Below are 27,091 nucleotides of genomic sequence, written 5' to 3'. Positions count from 1 at the left end.
GATTTTGTTTCTGATTTCTAGGATCCACAGTTCTTTGGTTTGTTTTTGTTTCCTGGTTTAAGTTGTGTTGCTGTCGAAGGCTGGAATAAGTATTACCTACAAATAGGGAGAGGTGTTTAATGAATTCTTGATACACTGTTGAGTTGAGAGATGTTAAAGATGAACAGGAGTCAGGTATTTTGTCCTGTTCAAGAACCGTATTGTAAATGATTTTCATGTCAGTTGGGTTGTTGGTTTAACTCGGACATGCAGCTGTGGGTTCTACAAGTTTCCTGCAACCAGCTGTCTAGCAACTGTCTCATTCTTGTGGGTCTGCAGTGCTGTCCGTTCCATGATCAGTTGCCTCCTTGGCTCAGGTTTTGATTGATGGTATGAGTTTGGTGCTGCATTTGGAATTGCGCAGCATAGAAACTACTTTATCATATTGCGATGGGTTGGCTACAGTGGTGCAAAAATGTCAGAAGAGAATTGTGACTTCCAGAATTAAACCTTTTTGGCAAACAGTCAATTTGAGCCTAGAGTATAAGCAGAAAGATGTCAGCGGCAACCATAAGGAGAAGGGGTGTTGGTAATGGTAATGTTGCTAGAATGGTAACCCAAGCGAATGTTCTCGAGACATTACAGATGGTGAAATTGGAATTCGATAAACATTTGGAATACAAAGCTAGCCTGAAATTCCATGTAGAAGACTGTGGGATAATGTACCTGGGCAAAGCTAGCAAAATGAAGGATTATATTATAATTGACCAGACCCATGAAAATACTGAAGATCAGAGGGATCTTTGGTGTGAATAAACATAGATCCCTGAAGGTAACAGGGCACTTAGATAAGCTGGTTAAGAAGGTGTATGAGACCTTTGCTCTTCAATGCTCAGCTAGTCAAAACATGTGGGATCGGGGAGGTTATGTTGGAACTGCAAAATAGCATTTGGGCTGCAACTGGATTACAGGGTGTAACCCTGGTCACTATAGGAAGGAAGTGACTGGAGTAGAGAATGCAGAGGTGATTTCTTTGAGTAGCCAAAGTTGAGAGGGGATCTGAGAGAGACATAAGATTTATGAGGGCTATATAAAGGATAAATCGAATGGCATCATTTTTTATTCGTAGAGGGGTTGAATAGCAAGGAAATTTAAAGGTAAGAGGTAAAAGGCTAAGAAAAGAGTTGGGAATTTATTTTCACCCTGGGTGTATTGATAGTCAGGAACTCACTGCCTGAAAGGATGGTTGAGACAGAAACTCTTGCAACATTTAAGCAGTATTTAGATACACACTTGCGATGCCTGGGCCTCCAGGGCTATGGGCCAAGAGCTGGAAAATGGAATTAGTGTAGTCAGATTTTTCTTGACTGCAGGCATGATTGAATGGTCTCATTCTGTGCTGTAAAAGTCTGACAATTGTTGCAAAAACTAATGCTGTTCAGGGACAGGAATCTGCACCTTGGTCAGGTATGGCCTATGTGTGGCTCCAGGCGCACAGTAACATAGTTGACTCTTAACTGAGCAATTAGAGATGTGCATTAAGTGCTTCCTTGCCAGTGACACCCATATGCCATAATTTAGACAAAAAGGAAAAACACAGAATTTGAATCCAAATGTTTCCTTTACCATTTTTGATCGAGTCTTTGGCCTGGGGTTGAACTGAGACTAAATTGCAACAGACATTGCAGAGAGCCGGGGTCCAGAGAATCAAGCATCTCTATCAGAAATCTTAAATTCAGAGGTGAACCAAAAACTGGCTATGTTCATTGTTGGGAGGGAATGATGCACCAGTTATCTCGAGGACTATTTTGCCCTTTTGAACTGAACAGACACGAACAGTTTTAAAATCATATCAGAAATAATGGGAACTGCAGATGCTGGAGAATCCAAGATAACAAAGTGTGAAGCTGGATGAACACAGCAGGCCAAGCAGCATCTTGGGAGCACAAAAGCTGATGTTTCGGGCCTAGACCCTTCATCAGAGAGTTTTAAAATAACGTTTGGATAGAAAACTTTAGCAGATAGTAACAATCAGACTGCAAAGGAAGAGACGCAGTGACTTTTCTGTTGCCTTTTATGTTTGAATAAATTCCCAAGATTCAACTATAAGCAACCTTGGGTGATGTCACTTTTGTGGTAATCTTGTGACTGTTTTGCAAGCGTGTGGTTAACAGGAACCAATCAATCAAATGTGGGGAAAATGCAAGTTGGTATTGATCAAAATAGTGAGATTGCTACATTCAACAAAATATTAGTCTATAATTCCTGTAGACTGCTTTCACACTCTCGATGGCTTATTGTTGTATGTAAGTTGTTCGTTCAGAAGATGATTACTGTTTCCAAGCACAGTTAATAGAACATAGAACATAGAACAGTACAGCACAGAACAGGCCCTTCAGCCCACAATGTTGTGCCGACCATTGATCCTCATGGATGCACCCTCAAATTTCTGTGACCATATGCATGTCCAGCAGTCTCTTAAATGACCCCAATGACCTTGCTTCCACAACTGCTGCTGGCAACGCATTCCATGCTCTCACAACTCTCTGCGTAAAGAACCTGCCTCTGACATCCCCTCTATACTTTCCACCAACCAGCTTAAAACTATGACCCCTCGTGCTAGCCATTTCTGCCCTGGGAAATAGTCTCTGGCTATCAACTCTATCTATGCCTCTCATTATCTTGTATACCTCAATTAGGTCCCCTCTCCTCCTCCTTTTCTCCAATGAAAAGAGACCGAGCTCAGTCAACCTCTCTTCATAAGATAAGCCCTCCAGTCCAGGCAGCATCCTGGTAAACCTCCTCTGAACCCTCTCCAAAGCATCCACATCTTTCCTATAATAGGGCGCCCAGAACTGGACGCAGTATTCCAAGTGCGGTCTAACCAAAGTTTTATAGAGCTGCAACAAGATCTCACGACTCTTAAACTCAATCCCCCTGTTAATGAAAGCCAAAACACCATATGCTTTCTTAACAACCCTGTCCACTTGGGTGGCCATTTTAAGGGATCTATGTATCTGCACACCAAGATCCCTCTGTTCCTCCACGCTGCCAAGAATCCTATCCTTAATCCTGTACTCAGCTTTCAAATTCGACCTTCCAAAATGCATCACCTCGCATTTATCCAGGTTGAACTCCATCTGCCACCTCTCAGCCCATCTCTGCATCCTGTCAATGTCCCGCTGCAGCCTACAACAGCCCTCTACACTGTCAACGACACCTCCGACCTTTGTGTCGTCTGCAAACTTGCTGACCCATCCTTCAATTCCCTCGTCCAAGTCATTAATAAAAATTACAAACAGTAGAGGCCCAAGGACAGAGCCCTGTGGAACCCCACTCACCACTGACTTCCAGGCAGAATATTTTCCTTCTACTACCACTCGCTGTCTTCTGTTGGCCAGCCAATTCTGTATCCAAGCAGCTAAGTTCCCCTGTATCCCATTCCTCCTGACCTTCTGAATGAGCCTTCCATGGGGAACCTTATCAAATGCCTTAAGTTAAGTTCAAGCTCATTATAAAACCTAGAAATATTTGCCCTGAGAAAGCCATGCTAACTCTTGACTTTGTCTAAATTTAATCACTTCTCAAAGGGCTGATTAATGCTTATCCTGTTTTCCACATTTTCCTTGCACTGAATCATTGCTTGAAATATATTTAAATAGCAACAAATCTCTTTTTTGTTCCCCTGAGCCTTCCCTGAATCCACTATTGTCATTTAATTCTTAGTAAATACAAAACTAACAAAGAGTTATCCTTTTTACCTTCTGCATTGCCTGAAGGGTTAATTCATATTTTTGCTCCATGTTGATGCTTGCTTACTATTTCCTGCCACTGCTGAGTCATTCAAACAAGATGTTTCATCTCAATATATGACTGGTGAAATATTTTAAGCAAGCACAATCGTTCCTGATATAGTGTAGCTAGATCCAGCATACAATGTGGTTATTCCTTAAATGAGAACCTAATAAAACAGCTCCCCACCCCCTCCCCAATATATACCACCTGCTCTTAGCCCTGCGTGTTATTGCACAACCTCATAGATTTCTGTAAGGGCTGTTCAGTGAAATTTTGTCCAGTGCACCAAGCTTTCCTGCTCCTCTTGCCTCGCTCTTTCTCTCTCTTTTCCCCACCCCTTGCAACAAGAAATAACATGATTTTTGTATATTTCCTGACTCTTTAATTCATGGATTTGGTATATTTAGTTGCTCTGGAAATCTTATTTTTCTTCACCAAATGCTGGTGGTAAAGTGCTGCTGACAGCCACTGGCTAAATTGTTTCTGCAGATGCTAGGGCTGTCTCTTAGTCATTAACCTCTAGTACTTTATGCAAATGACAAGCTTCAGTGTTTCTACTTTTTAACCCATGGATCCAACCAAAATAATCAGGCATTATTTTCAGTTGTCTTGTACGACCTACATATATTTACGTTCAGTTTTATGAAACCCATTGTTCCACATAAATACTTCAATCAGTTGACCTGTTGGATATGGAAAGGTGAAATTAGGTCATTTATGATGTTTAACAGAGGATTATCTCCTGGCGAAAAGTTAACATGTGGTGCGCTGAAACGGCGTTCGGAAATCCTGGGTGGACAGTGTGAACCTTCAGTTCTTACTGTTCGCAGAATTGATCTTGCATCCTATGGTTGCCTGGTATAAGGCACCCGTTGTGACTAAGCAGCCTTCACATTTATTTAGTCAGCATTAGTATCAAATTTGCTGAATCACGAATGCCTCTAGGCATCTAACTTCATTCACTGCCAAAGCACTGCCAGACTTGTTGCGGCCCACCACCACCTCGCATCCTAATTGTTGCCTTTAAATTGGATTCAGCAGAATTGTAAATTAAACATGTTTGTAATAACGTCAGCCCAGTCGGTAGGCGAGCTCTTTCAGACTCAGTGCTTCTAAAGATAGAAAAAGCATCAGGAATATAAGGTGGCATGAGGTTTTAGCGTTGCCTGTGTGGGCCATAATTGCTTTGTGGAAGTACAGAGTCTGATTTATTGCATGGAGTTGTTCACCCCTCCCCCCGAAAAAAAATAACCTATGACTGTGTGACGCAGCACAAGCTACTTTATCTTCCTAAAGTACCAGCTTTTTTGTCAGATGCTTTGCAATAAAGTGAGATCTAATCCAGCAGTACAGTTGAAGAGGTGGAAGCATAAAGTAGCCTTGTGAGAAAAGGATGTTTGCATCTGTATGGTATGCCAAAAAGATGGGTCGTCGGTTTATCAAGAATGTACGGAAATCCAGGCAACAACATCTTCATTTGTCGGTAAGATAATTGAACTGAGCAATAAATGCCTGGCTACTTGTTACGTATAGACTTCCGATTTGAGAAGCATTGAATTGCTGTCATGAGTGCTCTGTCTTGGGGAAGATAAGAAAATGATGTCTGTCTATTAACAGTACTAAAATCCAAAAGTCGCAAACTGTTTGCGTTAGAAGCTTCTCGTTTTTTTTTTGCTATTGATGCTCTTTAGTCGTGTTTGTCCATTTTCTCATTTCTTTAAGAATCCCAGTTAGCAATTTGTCTGCAGCTGAAGTTGTAGAGCATGAAGCAAAAGCTTCCTCGGAATTTAGCTGTGAAGTTTGAAGATTGGACGATAGAAGATAGCCTCGCTTGTAGAAATGCTAAGGAACATACTGAGTAGTGCAAATTAATTACGAGAAATTGAGGTTAAAAACATATGGTTATTATGTTACTAAGGTAGTACATGCTGTGATCCCTTTCCTTCCTGTTGTTGAATACAAGGAACAAGCTAGGAGATTGGATATGTTCTAGTTAAAAAAACACACAATACATATCAAAATTTATCAGTCTTTAATGCCAGAAGAATGTAGGTATCTGTGCATAAGAGTCTTAAATGCACATGTAACACTGTGTTGATACATAGACTCTTGAATCTTAACTTATTTAGTTTTAAAAGTTCATTGTTCAACCCAGCCTCTGGGGTAATTTGCAGGCTATATGCTTCAAAAGGCCTTCTGCATCTGGACCAATTAAACATGCAGCTTTATAAGTTGCAGCAGTATGCACAGCAAATAGCTTCTTGACAGGCCTTTTGACAGACTGTGGGAAGAGATGAGTGCTGCAATGGGACGTGCACATAGAAAAAGATCAAGCGACTGCTTGGCTTTTTTGAAGCGAGCGATTTAAGCTGGAACACAAGACAAAGTAATGAATCACTTTGTGTAGTGTTGAAGTTCAGTATTTTGATTACATTAATGTTTGCACTTCCATGTTGGATTTCAGAGTATCCATTCTAAGTGTTAAACTTTAAATTGGATTGAATAATGAGCTTTTTGTTTTAAAGAGAGAATGTTTTGATGAAAGATCAAATTAATTTTTTTTGCAAGAAATAAATATAGAAATGCAAACCCACATCTTAGTTTTATTTGTTTACAGAATTCAAACAAAGTGTAATAAGATTGGGAATCAACTTTTAATCTCAGATTAAGAGTTGTGTTGCTTTAAGAAGCCACTAAACAGAGTAGCCTTGGTTTTGAATAGCAGTGCCATAACTGTAAGTATGTAGTTAAATGGCTATTTTGCATTGTGAAGTGATGAAAAAATTACAGCACAGCCCCTGAAGCTGATAGGACATAATGTTGTGAGGCATGTAGCTATTTCACTCTAGTTACTGTTTATATGATGTGCAGAAGGAGCAGTAGCAGATTAAGGATGTGGCACAATTTAGGATGGAAATGAGAAATGCCCTCATCGACAGGGGGGCAAATTTGTGGAATTTTCTGCTGTAGAAAGCAGTTGACACCAAAGCATCATTTTCAAGAAGTTAGATACAGTTATTGGGGCTAAAGGAAACGTGGAGCAAGTGGGAACAAGGTACTGCATTGGATAACTAGCCATGATCATAGTGAATGGTAGAGTAAGCTCAAAGGGCCAGACGAATCTAGTATCTTCCTAGGGAATAAACCAAGGTTTTCCAAAATTCTCCTATTAAACTGCAGGTCCACTGATATATATTACCAGGTTTGAATCAAAATTTGCATGTGATGGATGATGACATATTTGTCTGTTTCAGTGCTAAATTCAGATTATATAGTTAAATCTGAGAACCAGTTCAGATGCACAGCCAAATTTTTAGATGTCTGGAATGAAAATGAGAACAGTCAAGCTTGAGAAAAGGCCACTCAAATTTATAACATGGGAGGTAGGATTGCAGGTTAGTGAAGGTGTCGATTGTCACCAGAAAACTAGAGGAAGAGACAGTATATGTGAATATCATACTGTACCAATAGACTCAATAATAGAACAAAATTAAAAAGCTTTGAATTTTAATACATGCTGAATTTGGAATAAGGTAAGTGAACGTGAACTGATGGTGCAGCCAAGGTGAATGAAACATGGTTACAAGGTGATCAAAACTGGAAACTTAACATTGAGGGATATTTGACCTTCTGAAGAGACAAGGTGGAAAAGGTGGGGTAGCACTGTTAACAAGAAAAGAAATAAAATGAGGACAGTTGTTGTGTGAGTTGACCTAACCTCGGATGATGTAGAGTCCATTTGGCTGGAGGTAAAAACAGCAAGGAAATGAAGGCATTAGTGGGATTAATTACAGACTCCCCAAACAGTTGCCACTCTGTGTTAAAGGCTATAAGTCAATGAATAATATGAGCATGTAGAAAGAATAGAGTGATAATTATGAGTGACCTGTTAATCATCTTGTGAATCAAATTATAAAGGGTAGATACAAAACCAAATCCTGTCATAGATCTGACTGAATTTGGCAATTTTTGACCCTCGGATCCTTGGGTATGTGGAAAGGACACCTCATGAAGTAGAGGGCCCAAGTTGCAGGATTTATTTCTTTTCAACTTCTCAGTCGCCGCTCTGTCTCACCATTATGACATTGGGAATCAGCTTGACAGATAGGTTGTTGCAGGGTTGAACATATTGGTAACAAGCTCTTCCAGTCATTCATGACAATGCTGCGTTGAGGAAAGTTTTTGCCATGTTTTCTTCGTCTTCCCTTCAAACATTGGCTATTTGAGTGTTGAGAAAACAGGATCTGCCTGAGAGTTAACAAAATGTGGAGCTGGATGAACACAGCAGGCCAGGCAGCATCTTAGGAGCACAAAAGCTGACGCTTCGGGCCTAGACCCAGAGTCTAGGCTCGAAACGTCAGCTTTTGTGCTCCTAAGATGCTGCTTAGCTTGCTGTGTTCATCCAGCTCCACACTTTGTCATATTGGATTCTCCAGCATCTGCAGTTCCCATTATCTCTGGCTGAAAGTTACTTTTCAGGCAACTGGGCGCCGTGTCCACTGTAGTTGGTTTTTCCAGGGATTTTGACTGAATGCACGTAGAACTGGCTGCTTTTGTTTGATTGCCCTCCCACTGAATCTGGAGAATATGTCAGAGGTAGTGCTGGTGGAATTTCCCTTGTGCTATTTGAGTTGTACAGTGACTGTGTTGCATGTCATGGCAATGTGGTGATGACTACCTGGTGACTAGAATTTTTGTTGACTTGAGGAAGTCTTTGTCAAACACTTGCTGCTGTACTTTGTAGAAGGCTGAATGGCGTGTGATTGGAGAGCTCCTTCTTCTAAAAGCTAAAGGGTGAGAATGAGTTGAGGGCGTGTCAATCTCTGATCTCTCCCTCTTGCCCTCTGTTTCCCCAGCACCACCTCACTAACCACCCCCTTTCTCCCTGCAAAGAGGAGGAAAGCCATGAGGTTGGATTCTATTATTATTCAGGGGAAAGGACTTACTCCCCTTAGAAATAATTGAAAAATAGGATTGTGCGGTCAGTCAGTTTGGCCAGCTTCGTGCTTTGTTAAAGGTTGTTAAGTCAAGTCCTTCAGATTGTAGAATATAAAACATTTCATCTGACCTGACTTCTCTGCTTCCACTTTGTCAAATTTTGGCCATACTACATTTGGAATTTGTATCTTGACTTGAGGCTGACAAATGAATGCCAAACATTGAAACATTGAAACATTTAAACAGTAAATGCTAGGAACACTTAAAAATAATGCAGCATCTGCAGATGAGCTGAAAATTAGGGTAATGTTTCAGGTCTCCGGCAGAACCGGCAGATGTTGTTGATGAACAGATCAAAGACAGATTTATCTGTAAAGTGATTAGGTGGAGAGCAGGAAATGATTAAATGCGTAAGTGGTCATTTTCTCTCGCTCTGTTTTTCCTTGTAAGCTGTTGATCTGTAGTTTCTTCCTGTTCTATTGAAGTGTTGTTAGCCCTAAAAATGTTAACTCCCTACAGATTCAGCCTGACCAGCTGAGTGATCCCAGCATTTGCTGGCTTTTCTTTTGCATATTTGGTTATTTTCCTTCAAATTAGAAGCTGTTATGTTCCAGCTCAGTCAAAGGTTGCCTGTAATGAGACTAACCTTTAGGACATTCTCTTCTTCAAAAAAATTGTAATCTATTTGAACTCTACCAGATTTCAACCAGGGTCTCGGGGGCAGGTACAACAGATCAATCCATTGCATCAGAGTGATGTCCAGAGTGAGGTATAATACCAGTGTTTATGGATGATGCAACTCATTGGTGACTGTGCCAGTCATAAGGTATGAGTTTATGGTTGGAATTTATGAAACAACCTGCTACCTCAAGTATGTAGGTGGAAAGTGCAATGTTGGCAGTAGAAGAAGAGGTTAATTTTCAGTCATTTTGGTATATTGATGGCTTTATTTTATTAATAACAGCCAAAGTTTCTCTTAATAGTTTCTATGCTGAACCTTTGCAGTCATTTCCAGACAAATTACATTTTAATCCGTTTCTGTATTAACTGTAACGCCTTATAACCATTCCCACTTTAAGTTTATGAATCGTGACAAATTGTGCTGGGCTGATGGAAAATGCTCCAATATTGAGACTATAATCAGATTAGGTATGATTCACCAATTCCATTGTCACCGCTAAAAGCAAAGTGGTATTGTCTAAATCCGCCGATGGATGAAGGTTTTATTTTCCAAAAAGAAAAACAAAGTCTCTTTTGGTTTGAAGGTTTTGACTGTGATAAAGGATAAGTGAACATTTAAAATCTAGTTTTATGTCAGGGTGTGCAGTGTGAAGTCAATTAGCCTAGTGAAGTTCATAATGGTGGTGATCTGTTTGGATCCTGGTGGTTACAGACTACATTGGTAAAAGCCACTGATATCCCCTCCTGGCTGACTGTAGCTTTTAGCTGACCAAATGAGGAAGGCTTGTTTGGCTCAAGACTGAACACTGAGAAACTTTGTGTGAGGAGATGCTAAGGCTCAGAGGGAACAGACAAACCTTCAAACGACTCATCTACTCATTTCCAAATGCTACGTGCCCAACCTGAGACAATGTATATGCAAATCAGTGTTTATCTAGCCACCTCAGAATCCATTGAACTGAAGTGAAAGCAAGACATACTTAATCTTGAGTGATCACCTAAGGAGGAGGAGAAAAGCCTGTGATAAAGGAATCTTGTTGACCTTTCCAATTTGGCAAGTAGTATACTTGCAAATTGAATGCCAGGTGAAAAAAACTTAAGCATTGAATCCGTCTCAAACGGGCATTTTAAATTTTGAGATGGCTGTATTTGTTTTGATGTGTCATTTGTATTTTGAAAGTTTAAAATCACCACCTCTGTCACTGTTGGACACCAGTCTTGTGATCATCTGGATGTAAGCTCTGGGCTCATTCTCTGCGTTTTCAGATTAGGTTAGAAAAATGTGGAGAAAAATTGCACAATCCACACAGAAATAATTAGTGCTATGCTTGATTCTCACTGCTTCTACTTATTAAAAAAAAAGACTGTTGAAATGTTTTTGTAAATGTGGATCTTTTACAACCTGTAGTTTCAATTGAACTGAATTGATTTTTTTAGTGAAGGTAATAGCAAAAGTAATCGATATTGTTTTGTAGAATTTGCAGCATGTCATTTTTTGAAGAAATTTATTACTTTACAACAAGAATTTTTTTTTAATATAACGCCTTTAATATAGTAAAGGTGCTTCTCAAGGGTATGATTTTTTAAAAAAAATGAATTAGAATCAAGCTATCCAAGACGTTGAAACTGGACACCCAAAGATGTATCTTGAAGTATGAGAAAGTGAAGATTTAGGGAAGGAACTCAAACTTAGTCCATATTTGTTAGAAGACAAAGCAACTGTTGGTGGAGCAATTAAAATTGACAAGAGGCCAAAACTGAGAATGTGCAGTTATTTTGGAGGAATGGTGAAGGACTGTGAAGATGGAAGGATTTACAAGCAAGGATGAAAATATTAAAATTGAGTTGTCATAAGACCAGATCAGTGACTAAGAGTGACAGATGAACTGGCCTTTGTATGAGTTGAGGTCTGGACAGCAGAATTTTGGATGACTTGAAGTAATGGAGAGTTGATGGCCTGATGGTGTTATCACTAAATTATATTAATCCAGAAGCCACCTAACGTTCTGGGGACTTGAATTTGAATCTCGCCGTGGCAGATGGTGGAATTTGAATTTAATGACAAAAAACTGGAGCTAAGTATCTAATGATGATAATGAAAAAAAATCAATGTGGTTCACGAATGCAGTTTTGGGAAAGAAATGGCCTTTGTTGCCTAGCCTGGCCTACATGTGACTTCAGACCCAGAGCAATGTTAGCTTTTAACTACCCTCTGAAATGGCTGAGCAACATTCAAAGGTACGATGGCTAGAAGGTCCAAAAGAAATGAAATCGGATAGACCACCTGGTAATAACCTATGCACCAGAAGCAGCAATGGCAAGAGCATTTCTGTCAACCCTGCAAAGTCGTCCTTAGTGATTTCTAGTGGCAAGTCGGGAGAGCTGTCCCAGCCAGTCACACAACAGCCTGACATTGTCTGTGAAGTGTGCTTTTGTGAGTATGACTACGTCCCAGATAGGACCATCACCATCTTGTCCCAGTGGCAAGAAAGGTCCAGCTGAGGTGGCAGCACAATTGTACGTGCATAGTTGGGATGGAGTTACTTTGGGAGTTGCCCTGGGGATCATCAACATTGAGCCTGGACGCCATGAAGTTTCATCAAATCAAACCTGGACAACAGAACCTCCTGCTGATTGCTATGTACTGCTGGCTGTGAATCAGTGCTCCTGTGCATTGCTTTGAGGTACTGAGGGTGAGAAATTTCAGTGTCCATAACCAAGAATGGCTTGAAAGCTGCACTACTGACCAAGCTGACCCAGTGCTAAAAGAGACATCTGCTGGACTGGGTCTGAGGCAGGTGGTGAAGGAACCAATGAGAGGAAAACATTCTTGACCCTACACTCACTCGTCAGCTTGCTGTAGGTATATCTGTCACCACAACAATATCAGTGAAAGTGACCACCACATTTCCGTGTGGAGAGAGCCTCCCATCTTCGTATTGATAACACCTTTCACCATTTGTTAGACACTGTTGCCATGCTAAAAAGGTAGACTTCAAACACATCGAGCATTTCAAGACTGAGCATTTTTGATGTCCTTCGGCAGCAGCAGAATCAGGCCGCAGCTAAATTATACTCCAACATAACCTGCAACCTCGTGGCCTGGTATCCCTACCACCGTACCATTGTTACCGAGCCAAGGGATCAGCTGTAGCTCAGTGAAGAGTGCAAGCAGTCATATCAGGAGCAGCACCAGGCATACCTAAAAATGTGTCAACCTGGTGACGCTACAAAATAGGATTGTTTGCATGCCAAACAGCATACGCTGCAAGAGACAGAGCTGGCAGATTCCATTATCAATGAATCCAGTCTAAACTCTACAGTCCTGCCACATTCAGTTGTGGGATCACTGGATGAAGTGGCTCCACAAATATCCTCATCTTCAATGATGGGAGAGACCCACGTATCAATGCCAAAAATGAGGCTGAAGCATTTGCAACAATCTTCAGCCAGAAGTGCAGAATGGATGAATCAATTCTGCCCAGTAACATAAAGGCAAGCAACTAAAATTTGCGCCATACAAATGCCTGACAGAGACCATCACCAATTAGAGTCTATTTGACACCCACCCCTTGACATTCAATGACTTTGTCATCGCTGAATTCCCCACTCTCAACATCCTGGGGTTTCTGCTGACCAGAAATTCAACTGGACTAGACATATAGATACAATGGCCACAACAGCAGGTCAGTGCCTAGGAATACTGGGGTGAATTACTCATCTCCTGACTCCCCAGAGCCTGTCCACATGTAAAAGGCACAAACCAGGAGTGTAATAGAATACTCTTCACTTGTCTGGATGGCGAGAAACTTGACAGCATCCAGGACAAAGTAACCAGTTTAATTGGCACCATATGTAGAATCATCCACTCTTTTCACCACTGATACTCTGGGAGCAACAGTGTGTACCATCTTCAAGATGCACTGCAAAATTCACCAAGGTTCCTTAATGCCTTCCATGTTGAAGGCCACTTCCATCAGAGATCCACTTAGTACAGAGATGAGGAGGACTTTCTTCTGAGGGCATCTGCTGAATTAAGCTGTAGGACCAGATGCAGGATATTTGACCCGTTGATTCTGCTTTGCCTCTCTGAGAGATCGTGGCTGATCTGATAATCCTCACCTCCACTTTCCAGCCTTTCCCAATGGCCTTAGTTTCTTCACTGATTTAAGATCTGCCTACCCTTGCTGGGAATAATCTTAAGGATCCAGCCCAGATAGCCCCTCTGTAATAAAGAATTCAATAGACTTACTGCCCTGAAAAAAAAGCTCCTCTTCACCTCTATACTAAGGGATCTTTAATTAAGCCCTCTGCTCCAGAACACTCAAGAAACAATTCTTCGAATCTAAACTGTCCAGCCCTTGAAGAAGCTTATATGTTTCAATAAGGTTGCCCCTCATTCTTCTAAACATCATTGAGCACAAGCCAAAATTACTCGGTCTTTTCATAACAAAAACCCACCATTCTTGGAATCAGTGAGCCCTCTTTGGACTGCCTCCAGTGCTAGTATATCTTTTCTTAGATAAAGGAAAGTTTTCATGGTTTCAGGATGTAGTCTGACCTTCTGTAGTTTTAGCAAGACTTTACAAAGCAAGTGAGGAGATGGGCAGTATTATGGAGCTGGGAAATTGATCTAATAAAATAGTATTTCCACATTAAAATTATGCCAGAGTAGTCGAGTTATAGAAGTCAGCAATCACATGATATCAGGTTACAGTCCAACAAATTTATTTGAAAACAAGCTTTTGGAGCCTCAGTCCTCCTTCAGGACTATAACCTGCAGTCATGTGATTTCTGACTTTGTTCATCCCTGTCTAACACTGGCACCTCCACATCAGAGTTATAAAGGTGCCTGCGTATCATGATTAAATCTTGTCAACAGCTGAATGACTTTACACACCCTGTGTTTGAATATCCTGGTAGCTTGACACTCTCTCAAAGTTGCACCTACTGGGTATGTGCATGAGGGATCTGCCTCTATATTTTCTCCATTATTCCTTTTGTTATGCATAGATCATAATTGTAGAGAATTACAAGACCGTCACTGCTTTTACACTGATTTGGTTCTCAACTTCGTTAAGAAGTGAACAAAGTAACTTGTGCTTTTGTGCTCACCTTGTGCACATGTGATCGTACAAGGATCATGGGCATTTTTTACTTTTTAAAAGTAATGTGAAATATGGACAATTTACTTTGACCCAGGATGGAATCCAAAGGGCCAGGAAACTAAGATAACAAAGTGCGGGGCTGGATGAACACAGCAGGCCAAGCAGCATCTTAGGAGCACGAAAGCTGACGTTTCAGGCCTGGACCCTTCAACAGAAAAGGATGAAGTGTCTAGGCCCGAAATGTCAGCTTTGGTACTCCTAAGATGCTGCTTGGCCTGCTGTGTTCATCCAGCCCCACACTTTGTTATCTTGGATTCTCCAGCATCTGCAGTTCCCATTATCTCAGGCCAGGAAACTGTTTCCTTTACAGTGGAGTGCTAACTTGCGTCTCTGAAAAGTCATTAAAATTTAAATTTCCATGAGGAGGATCCTCCCTTGAAAAGATATTCAAGGTGGAAGATGATTTGTGAATTTATTGCTCCTATTGCCTGGATATTTACAGAAAAAGACCATACCCAGTATGTGCAAGTTTAATAGCTAACACAGGAGCAGCATTACAAACAGCTGTGAACAGCCACTATTCGTCCCCATTGTGTGTCACTGGCTTATGATATTGAATCATTAGTTTGGATAATGGAAGTATTGATTCTGTGGCTACGTGATCAAAACTGGCTGGAAACGGCACGTATTATTCCAAAGACTGGCCAGAAGCGGACATTTTTGGGCTACTTTGGACAGAAAGGTAGTTACCAACAGGGCATAAGGAGTCCTCTTTAAACAATCAATCAACTTGAGCAGTCAGCAGAGGATCTAAATTGTTTTCACTTGCAAGGCTCTATTTTTCACTGCAGAAGCATGGATATATCTTGGTGTGACATCTTAGAAACATCCAAAATTCAGTAATCTTCAAACGGCCAAGGAGAGAGTGAGCCTTCTTCCCTGGAATGTTTTCACCTTCGATAACTGATCACAGACTGATTTATTTCTTGTACTCTGTTAACGATTTAAGTGCAAATGTTAACAGAACTGATCTCTTCTGTACAAATATGTCACTGCATCTGAAGGTTGTCATCATTTTGTTCCTCCATGTTTTGGTGGTACGTGAATAAACATTTATTTTTCTTTTTAAATTTGCTAGAAAATGCATTTGTTGTGACTAAAGAATAGACACGTTCAAATTTTTTAAGGCCTCTTCTCAAAAAATGCACATGGTTGCTCTCAACCAAGAGCCACAGAGATTACGAATAAGTGGAAACGGGTTATCTCCCCATTTCTGCCTGTCTAGACCAATGTTCTGACTCAAATCTCCCCTCATGTTTGCTGCTATATTATCATACAGGATTGGTTTCTCAAGGTTAAGGCTGTCTATCTATTTAAACTGACCAGAGATGTCCAGTTGAAAATGGAATTCTTACAGTGTTGCTGAACACATTGTAATTTCTTTGCCTTTTCCTTGAAGTAAAACTAAATGAAAATGGACCTCTTGGTACAAATGCCCTAAAATTGATGGTTTTGCATATTGTATTCATGTGTTTCACCAAGCCCATTAAATCTCCGCAGAGCCATTCTGTTTTAAGGAGAATTTTACTGCATGATGGTTTGTTTTGGTGAAATATTGATTCAGTCTTGCATGCTGCTGAAGTGGGAATGTTGACCGCATTGTTGATTTTTAAGTGAGTTGGATCATTTCATGCTGTTGATATCACAGTCTAAATAGTCCTTTAATATGCCTGGCTTCCGCTGGTTATTCCCTGTTGACTTTGAATGGAAAGGATTGTCAATATCTAGGCATAAGCACTGTACAAAGCACATAGGGGAAGATACTTACTGTGTTGGATTATGTATTTTGTAAACAGATTATAGGTAGAAACACTTTAGAACACTTGAATGAAACTTGGTAAATATCACTGAGGCGCAAGGTTCTCAGTTATAGAATATGTGGCGTGGATACCACAGAATGATTGATTTTTTATTTTTCCTGAGTGCTGGTGTAAGGATTGAAAACAAATGTCTTCAGCCCATTCTCTTTCAACTCACTGCCAACCACCCTCTCCCTCCCCCTTGCCTCTATCAAAGAATAGGCAGTTCCAAGTTCAGTCCAGTGCAATTCGTACCTGTTAATTGATTTGCATCTGCCTTTCAAAATAGTTAAAACCCACAGGGAACAACAGGCTTTAATTCTTCTGTAGCTTTCTGTAGAAACAGTTGATGGAAAAGAGAAAGCAAAGCGACATTAATTAGGGCCCTCTGCACTGTGATTTTCAAAGAGCCTGTGCCGTCAGTAGTTTTAAACTCGTCTGTATTCCCCAGCCCTAAGGAACTTCCAGAGAACGTTTTTAACTGCTGCAGGTAGCCGGGTTCTGCCTGCTGTACTTTGTGATGCTGATGTAATCCTGCCTGCAGTTGCTTCTACGTGCTCCATTCGGCAGCTGGTAGTGATAGACTCTGCCCGGCAACCACCTGCAGAGATGAATTACATCTTCGGCAACAACACATCGCTTTTGTACTCTCGTCCCAACAGAAGCAATGCCAGTGCGGGACTGAATTCTGCTGGGCAGAGATTGAAGCAGTGCGCAAAACGGAGTTCGGCTGATGAGCTGAACACGCGAGAGAATGAAGTCGAAACTTCTCGCTGGAGGACTGTGCTGGAGTTTTTTACTCGTAGACACTATTTTATTGACTGTTTTTCCACAAGTGGCGGTTGTATTCAGGTAACATGATGCTAACTGAAAAAGTTCACGTCCATGTTTCAAGTTAGATAAGCAAAGGTGCGTTACTTTGAAGTGTTACAGTAAAATGAAGTTAGGAAATTCTTCAATTCTCAATGGATAATTTGAAAGTGTAGAAAGCAACGATTTGAATCTAGTTTTCATTTTTGCTTTCTGCATTGGTAGCAAATATATTATAACCCCAGTAACCTGATTTGGTATAATTCATCTTGGCCTTTAACTTCTTTGACGATGTGCACACAGGCACGTGAGCGCTTTCCTATGAAAGGAAAGGTAGTGGTGTTCCAATTCCTATTTATTTTTTGTGGTAAAGTCAGCTTTGAAATGATTTGAAATAGCCTGAACTGTTGCTTCTGTTGTCTGACCTTCCAAAACAATGTCCATCATTGCCGATGTGTTGAACTGTTCAATCGAATGGTGCTGAAGTAAATGGCCATTGTGGCTTCAGATTGGATTTCAGTTGACAGTGCTTGCTTTTCAACAGAGAATGTATTAAATTTTGAATGTGCTGCTTAATGCACTATATAATTGTGTTATCAGTGTTCCTATAATTTTCATATTTGGTTACCATGCATTCACAATACAAGTGGTGATTAAAGTTGTAGCTAGATTGTAATAACATCATGTATCATATTGGTAATATTATATAGATACCTGACTGCTGTTTTGCTCCTTTGTGCGCTCTCAAAAATTTCTGAACAACGCAAGCATGTACATAATATCCTTTTAGCAATGTGAGAGAGCTAGAGATGACAGCTAGCACAATAACAGCAGCCGTTTGGCTGACAGTTCCTTTTTCTTTGCAAAATGAGTTATAAATAATTTAAGTTGTAGGGCCTCCTGAGATAAGTTTTAAGTTAAATGCACAGGGTGTGATTATAATTCTGTCTTTAAAAAAAAAGTAATTCCACTACACTTTGATACCATCAGCTGCAGTTTGGGTTTCAACCGGGCAGAGCCACGTTCACACTTCTTAGCTCTGCCCATGGCTGTATTAGAGCTGTCTCAAATTTGAAGTATAGGTGCGTAGAGTGACGAATAGAGAATCCTTGGCTTAAAGGTACTTAAATAATGTCAAGCATTCCATGGGATCTAGCAGACCCCTTACATGCTTTCAAAACCAGGCTTATCATACAGAGTAACATGTATAGTATCAAATCACAGAATTTTCAGATTACTTTGATTTGCTGCAGGTTTAATACAGGGCTTGTCTCCTGATTTGCACTGCTATTCGGTATTGGTGCAAAATGGAAGTTACTTCATAGCTACTATAAATTGTGATAGCGTTAAGTCTTCCTGAATCTCTGTACGTTGTAAAATGAGTTTGCACAGTTGTTGGTCAGGTATCAAAATACATTGATGATATTTCAATTGGCAATCAAGTGTGCTCCAAATGTTGAAAGAAATACACTTGAATCCTGTAATATCAGTGAGTTCCTGCCATCAAGTTACATGCTAAGTTACATATTTTAACAGTTAAACTTGGACTGAATTTTCAACATTTTACATGTGGTTAAACCTAAATCTGTTTTTGTAGATCACGTGCCTGTCTGTATCAAGTTCTGTTGAGATAAAAGTTGACTTTTGATGTTTTTGTAAGTTTCCGTTTGTTGATACAAAACTGAGCAGGCTGGTCGGTGAGGTTTACTCCTTCCTTCCAGACTTTGACATTCAATAATACTACATGCTGTACACCGACATAAGAAAGGTCAGCTGAAATGATCTCGGTGTAGTTCTAGATGGGTGCGGTAGTGGCAAAGTTCCAACACAGTTTTCATTGCCTTAAAGGTACAAGTTTGACACTTTCAGTTGAAGTGTGTGGGTGTCTCTGATTTTTCTTTAAGGTCCTGTGAAGTGTGTGGTTATGTTTTCTCACGTTAAAGGTGATGTTTAAAGGCAAATTGTTACTAATTAGCACTGGAGTAAAGCTGGCCATGTAATCCACCCTATGATTCACTGAATTATTGGATGTGCAGATGATAAAATTTTGAACAAAAGGAGCGCAGTCTCATTTGTCCTTTGGAAGGATCATGAACATTGCGTATTTGAAGTGGTACTCGTTATCAGTGTGTAATGTCTGCCAATGTGCAGTTCAGAAAAAGAAAGTTTGTTCTCTTATTATCATGTCCACATTCTGGCTACATGGCGCGAGTGCAGTAATGTCTTTGTATATATTTTTTAAAGCTAGCCTGCAGTATAAAGGGTGCAGATTCATGAGGCAGGAAGTAACAACTTATGATGGGATACAGATTGCAGATCTATTAATAGAGTCATAGAGATGTACAGCATGGAAACAGACCCTTCGGTTCAACTCGTCCATGCCAACCACATATCTTAGATAAATCTCTAGTCCCATTTACCAGGATTCGGCCCATACCCCTCAACCCTTCCTATTCATGTACCCATCCAGATGCCTTTTAAATGTTGTAATCCAAGATGGAGGATGGGAAAAAATTGCGACTGTAAGAGCTGCTCTTTTTTTTTTTGAGGTATTTTCAATGTTGGAACTGATTTCCTTGAATTCTAGGAGCAGTAATTTTTAAGCTGTTGCATTGTTTTGTAACTTTGGGAGCATAAGGGTCAAAACAGCAGCACTTTATGAAGGAGAAAGACAGGCAAAGGCAGTGATCATTTGGGAAGTGAATCGAATGGAGAAATAAAAAGGGTCTTGATTGACCCCACGCATACACCACTGATACTGTTGTGAATGTCACTGAGAGTCTCGGGTTACTTTAAAACCCCACAGCGTGTTTTAACTGATCTCTTGACTGCCAGGCAGGCTAAGCAGGAGGCTGCAGGCGTAATCGGTAAGAATTGGTCCCTGGTAGTCAGGTAAATGCCTAGTGGGTGGGATGGGGCAAGATGCCTGAGGGGATTGTGACGAAGGAGAGAGGTTCAAGGTACCAGTTTCATTGTGGAGCTTGATGTAGCATGCTGCTCTATCTGATTACCAAGCAGGTGTTTGAAAGTACATTTTATTTATTTTTTTGAACCTCTGCGGGGGATGTGCACTCAGTTGTACTTACTTACTAAGGCCAAAACTAGGTGCTGAATGTCGCTGCCCAGGGTGTGAATTATGTTTGTAATCACGTCTTTTAGATTCCATCATGCTGCAAGGATTCAACTCTGTTGGGAATGGGCAGTGATAAAAACATGGGCTGCAGTTTTTTTTGATGTATTTTGGGGAGGCGATGAAGTAGTGATATTATTACTAGACAATTAATCCAGAAACAGTACTCATATTCTGGGGACCTGGGTTTAAAGCCTGTCATGGAAGATGGTGGAATTTGAATTCAATAAAAAAAATTAGGAATGAAGAAATTACGTGAAACCATTTGTTGGAAAAATCCATCTGGTTCACTAATGTCCTTAAGGGAATGAAATCTGCCATCGTCACCTCGTCTAGTGAACATGTCACTGCAGACTCACTGCAATGTGGTTGATCCTCAAATGCTGTCTGAAATGGCCAAACAAGCCAGTCTGTTGTATCAATTGCTATGAAGTCTCAACGAAGAAATAAATCACAAGTAACCAAATGGACAACGTGGCATCGATCTAGGCACTGCAAATGACAATGTAAAAAACAGACCTGTTGACCATGCAAAGTCCTCCTTAATAACATCTGGGGCTAATGTCAAAATTAGGAGACCTCTTTCATAGACCATTCAAGCAATAGCCTGATGTTGCCTGTAAGATACATCCTTGGATATGGTCAGAAATCACACAGCACCAGGTTATAGTCCAACATCAAAATACAAGCTGACCCAAAACATCAGCTTTCCTGCTCCTCTGACGCTGCTTGGCCTGCAGTATTCATCCAGCTCTACACCTTGTCTCACAAGCTTTGGGACCCGCCTTCTCCTTCAGGTGGTTGTGAGTGAGATGGTATCAGACATCGAGTATAGAAGTAAAAGATCAAAGGGCCACACTACTAATGTGGATGTGCTAAGCACATCTAAGATGCTGTTACATCTTTAATCAATTAGGGGAGGTTTTAATTGATTAATATGTATGTGTTGATCCCCGAATTTATTTCAAGTCACTGCCCTGAGAGAACTAAAGGTTTTACCTGTGTAAAGAAGAGGTGATATTTTAGGTCAGACATTGCATGTTAGGTGTGAGACCTTGCCTAGAATCGGTTTGTGTTTTGATTTGGCATCAGACTGTTTTTATGTCTAAAGTAGGAATTTATAAAATACCACATTGACTGACTGAGTAAATTGTGTGCTTTTTGAACAAAATAAAGTGTCTGCAAATATAAATTTACTCCATAGATTTACGTGTGTGTGCAAGTCAGTATGTGGAGGCTGGAGGTGTGTGTGCATGTATGTGTGTGCATGGGACAGAGATATGGGCACCTCCACATGTTCTCAGGACAGACGTGGCAGCACAGTGGTGTACCGTTGGAGGGGGGAAGGGGTGTTGCCTTGGGTGTCCTCAGGTACTGAAGCAGTCCACGTTCAAATGTAACAAGACCTAGGAAATTTCAAAGCTTGGCCTGAGCAGTGGCAAGTAACATTTGTGCTACACAAATAGCAGGCAATGACCATCTCTAATAAGAGACAACCTTAACATATCCCCTTGCCATTCACTGGTGTTACCATCATTGAATCAGCCACTTTCAATATCCTGGGTGTTGCTATTGTCCACAAACTGACTGGGCACGCCATTTAAATGCAGTGGTTACAAAAGCATGTCAGAGGTTAGAAATACTGCGGCAGACAACTCAAAGCCTGGCTACCATCGACAAGGATCAAGCCAGGGGTTTGATGCAGTACAGTCTCTTTGCCTGGATGAGTGCAGCTGCAACAACAGTCGAAAAGCTTGAGAGCATCCAAGATAAAGCAGCCCGCTTGATTGGCACCATATCCACAAGCATCCACTCCCTCCACCACTGAATCTCGGTTACAGCAGTATGTACCATCTACAAGATGCACTGCAGCAATTCACCAAAGATTCTTAGTACTTTCTAAACCAACACACTCTTCCATCTAGAAAGACCAGGGCAGCAGATACATGGGAACACCGCCACCCTACAAGTTTGTCCCAAACCGCTTGGTCACAGGATCAAGGTCCTGGATTTCCCTCACTTGAGACATTGTGGGTCTGCCTACAGCACACAGACTGCACTGGTTCAAGGAGCCAGCTCACCACCATTTTTTTGCAGGCAGCTAGGGGTGGACAATAAATGCAGGAATGTCAATGATGCCCACTTCCCACAAGTGAATAGAAAATAATTCCAGTTTACTAGAAACATTGTTTTAATGTTGTTTTTCCACATTGCAATATTTAATCTTCCTGTCTCAAACACACAAACAATGACGCAAGAGCCACAATTTGCTGTTAATCTGACCACTACTAATTGATAAAAGAATGAGGCCATCCAAGCTCTCAGGAAAAGTAATCAGTCATATTTGTGGTACTTACTCTGCAATTCCCTCAGTGTGCACTAATAGGAAGATTTCTCGATGTTGACATCAAAAGTATAACATTCCAATTCCCCTCAGTTTCCCCATGTGAGGAGAGAAGTCTCATTCAATTCTTAGTGATGTGTGAATATAAAATTGGTCTTTTCCTTTATCTCCAAGTGAAAGCAATAGCTCTGTTTTTCCCTTCTGTTGGGCAGCCTGATGGGTATTATGTATTTGGGCTGGCATGGTGGCGCAGCCTCGGTTTGATTCCAGCCTCGGGCGACTATCTGCGTGGAGTTTGCACATTCTCCCCATGTCTGCATGGGTTTCCTCCAGGTGCTCCGGTTTCCTCCCACAGTCCAAAGATGTGCAGGCTGGGTGGATCGGCCATGCTAAATTGCCTGTAGTGTTCAGGGGTGTGTGGGTTATAGGGGAGTGGGTCTGGGTGGGATGCTTCAAGGGACAGTGTGGACTTGTTGGACCGAAGCGCCTGTTTCCACCCTGTAGGGAATCTAATCATGTACATTTGGAAGTCAGTTTTAGAAGTGCAAGTTCAACCTCCCATGAGTTGAATGAAACGAGCACTGGTAGTTGTTTCCTGAATAAAACTGCCTTTTGTTTGTGGCCAGAAGAACTTTAATATTAAAGTCGCTATAGCAGCAAGTGAGCAGATTCCATATTCAAAATGTGAATTAATTATTTGTTTTCTCCTTTGCAGTCCCATTCCACCTGTTACTTGCCCTCATTTACCGCAGTGGCACATGGGAGGATTATGAGGAAGATGTAATATTGGTAGAAACATTTTAATAGTAAAAACAAAAATTATTGTGGATAAATATTTTGTTGTTTTGAGAACCTAATCCATCCTTACATTTCACTCACTAAATACAGCAATACTTCTATACCCCACAGAACTCTCATCTGCCATCCTTTTCAGTATTTTTGGGTGTGTGTTGTTTATTTTGTACATTTAACATGAAATGCTGAAGCATTTTTCAATTTTTCTCCTCCATTTGAAAAACTAAAACAGAAGTCGTTTAGCATTTCGATACTTTAAGAATTGCATATGCCAAACAAAAATTCATTCGTAAGAACCTTTTGTGTTAAATGTATAAGAACAAAAGTGAGGTAAGGCAGCAGGCATCAACACGCCGTCCTCTCAATATGATTGTTCAGAACTGCTTCCTGTTGAAGTATAATGAATTCATTTTCCTATATTGTCAACATTTTCAATGAAGTTATTAAATGATCTCGATTCAGCCTCCCATCCGACACATTGTAAATGTAAGCTCATCCAAAATTCTGTTGACTGTGTCCTGTCCTACACGATGTCATGCACACACTTTCAGTCCTGCTGACCTACTTTAGCTTTGGTCCTTCATCCTTCCAATTTACTATTGTCATACTCATATTTAAATCCCAATATTGCTCCTCCTCTTGTATCAATAACTTTCTTCGCCATTTCTTTTCCCACAGAGCTCTTCAGATGTGCCCTCCTTTACAGCACTGTCTTTTTTCCAGCACATCATTACAGTTACATCTTCAGCTGCCACAAACTGGAATTCTCTTACTGAACTCCCTGCTTCCCCTCTCAGCTTTTAAAACCAAATTTAAAAGCCCACTTTTATGACCAATTGTTTCATCTGTCCTGCCAGATTTCCTTTAGCTCAGTGTCAAGTCTTTGTTTCTGATTATGTCTCTGTGAAGTTCACTGATATTTTGCTGCTTTAAGCATGTGTAATGGTGGGAGTTGATTTTGTACTTTTCAAATTTTGCAAAAATATGTTAATATTTAAAACTTATTAGACGGTCTTGGTCTGAGTGTGTTTTGAGCTTCAATCCCAGTGGTTTATGTAACAGAACAGTAAAATAAACAAATGGAGAGCTAGGGGTGAAGCATAAAGTTCTTTCACTTCTGGGACCCAAGATTAATTGGCACTGAACTGGTTATCTCATTCAAATAAGCCACAAGGGTGGCTGGAGTGGAAAATAGAAATATCTCACTGATGCAATAGGTGCAGTCCTCTGAGATAAAACGGTAGTGAAGCAGAAAACTTTACTCTGCATCTAACCTATTTTGTACCTACCTTGAGAATTCTTGATGCTGATCAAGAGTGCCTGAAATGGAAAAGTGTTCCATGTGGTGCCTATATCTTGTGTTGCTCCATGATAACATTTGAAGTTACAGTTATCACTGAAATTCGTTGCTAAAATAGCGAAAGGGTGTTGTGACATTGTGTCAGCAATGAAGGCTTACTCGGGTAATGTAATTGCACAAATAACAATAAAAGCTGGCAAAGCATAGCAGCTCAGAATATCTGATCTTTGCTAATCAGCCGAAAATGTTTTCTCTGTTTTCCCCGTCTAAAGATGTTGCCTGCATTGCAGGTGCCATATCTACTTAAGTAATAGTCAATGCCAGGTCAAGTTCTACCCTGGCTCTTAGTAGACAAGTCTTAGCTTTACATAAAATTGCATGTATAGGTCTCCTCCTCCTCCCCAGCCATCCCCAACTTTTGTTTAGAAAATCTTCATTGTTACTTTGTACCTCATGATCATTCTGAGGGCTACCATTGATCAGAAACAATGCATTAGCTGGACTAGCCATGTAAATGCTATAGTAACAAAACAAAAGTGAGGCATTCTGAACCAAGTAACATACTTCCGCGCTCTCGCCCACGCTCTCCCTCTTCTCCTCCCCCCCCCCCCCCCGAAGCATTTCACAGTCTATAAGACACAATTCCGGAGTGAGGTGGTGGAAGCAAACTGAGCCTTTCTTCCAATTGTTCTTTTCATGAATCATCAGAAATACCCAGTGACAACCATTCGGCAGGCAATTCAGCACCATGGCCAGCAATCACTGAGTGTTGTTATCAGCTGTTCCCAACTAGATTCTGCTGTTTTGAAAATATTACTTGTGTGTATAAGCCAAGTCCCTTACAGTTTTCTTAAAAAATATGACTTCTCATTCTCATTTTTCATGTCCATACGATACACCTAGCATTTTCTGACATTGTTTAATCTGTCCACCACCTGGGGTTTTGGGTTATTAGTCCAGTGTTCTAAAGACATGAGTATGAAACCCACCATGGTACATGGTGAAACTTAAATTGTATAGAGAATTGGAATTAAAAAATAATCTAATACCAAATATCCTTTAAGGAAGAAAAACTGACATCCTTATTTGGTCTGGCCTTCCTGTGATTCCAGAAATGGCTGGCAAAACCACTCAGTTCAAGTGCAGTCTGGTTTGGGCACAACTATTGGCTCAGGCAGTGTGCCTCTTTCAGTGAAAGAATTTCAAAATCATATTTTGCTTTCATTTCAATGTTGAACTATTTTTTAAAAAGAAATCAGGATTTATTCTGGCTTAAAGCTGAACAGTCCACATTGAATCCCCTAGCCATCCTTGTCTCAGTTTTAAGGCAGTTCCCGTGGTCGAGTATTTCATGTTTCACTATCCTGTGTGAATAGCTTTTTTTTTGCTAACTCCTATCCTGATTGTTTTCCTAGTCCTGATTTCAGTTTAATTACATCGCTCACTGATTTGCATAGCTGCTAAGAAATTCTTTCACTTGTCATCCAAATCTTCACGATTTCAAAATCTAATATATTTCCAAATCTGTCTTGTTCATTTTCTGTATTTTTAGTTCAGTAATAATCAATCTGTCAATTACATAAAAACTTAATTTCCTTAGCATTATACAGGTAGTCGCCTGCTCTGTTCTATGACTTCAAATATTCTTTTTATAATGTGGTGCCTAAAACTGCTGTCAGTACTCTGACTGCAGTCTAAACCAGTGTTTAGTATCAATTCATTGCAAGCTCTTCAGTTCACAGAATCATAGGACTTACAGTGCAGAAAGAGGCCATTTAACCCACTGTGTCTGTACTGGCTCCCAAAAGAGCTACCTAGCTAGTCCCATTGACTAGCAGTTGTAGACCCACTGCCCCCTTGTAGAAAGCTTAAAGTGCTATCATCCCTTTTTTCTGGCTGTGTTTATTTCCATGCCCAGACAATCAAAATTCTTGACCTTCTACATTACTTGCCATTTTTCAGCCCAAACCTGATGATGTCCACCTCTTTTTCCATACTGTCCTGGTGTGCCTGAAGAGTTGCCAATGATGCTGAACATTGTGTAATCATCAACAAACAGCCCATTTCTGATCTCATGATGGAGGGAAAATGATTGATCAGCACATAATTGAGCCAGGGTCCCTGTCTTGAGGCACTCCTGTAGTGATCATGGAGTTGTGATGATTGATCTCCACCAACCTTAGTCATCCTTTGTTCGAGGTGTGACTCCAGTCAATGGAGAGTTTCACTCCCACACTCCTATTGATGCTGGTTTTGCTAGGGCTCCCTGATGCTATAGTCAATAAAACAAGGCCTTGATATCATCTTGCCTCTGGAGTTCAGCGCTTTTATTGCTGAAGACTGTAATGAGGT

General features: G+C 40.6%; 1 protein-coding gene across 25 annotated transcripts in view; it reads left to right on the top strand.

Annotated features, from left to right (window-relative positions):
• LOC125457523 (disks large homolog 1-like) overlaps positions 1-27,091 on the top strand; it is a 406,012-nt gene that overhangs the window by 186,677 nt on the left and 192,244 nt on the right. For 2 of the 25 annotated variants that reach the window (XM_059651159.1, XM_048541851.2), the window contains exon 1: positions 16,931-17,212. The exons of 18 other annotated variants lie outside the window; for them this stretch is intronic. In XM_059651159.1, coding sequence (XP_059507142.1) covers positions 16,970-17,212 — 243 coding nt within the window. In that variant the 5' untranslated portion in view covers positions 16,931-16,969. Of the gene's footprint in view, positions 1-5,110; positions 5,258-16,930; positions 17,213-27,091 lie in introns of those variants that run through there. 5 more of the 25 variants (XM_059651162.1, XM_048541850.2, XM_059651161.1 and 2 more) reach the window with 4 other exon arrangements.

Source organism: Stegostoma tigrinum, chromosome 14 (assembly GCF_030684315.1).
Source record: "Stegostoma tigrinum isolate sSteTig4 chromosome 14, sSteTig4.hap1, whole genome shotgun sequence".
Lineage (NCBI taxonomy): Eukaryota > Metazoa > Chordata > Chondrichthyes > Orectolobiformes > Stegostomatidae > Stegostoma > Stegostoma tigrinum.
Note: the sequence above shows the minus strand (reverse complement) of the source record. Positions and strands in the feature narration are given on the sequence as shown.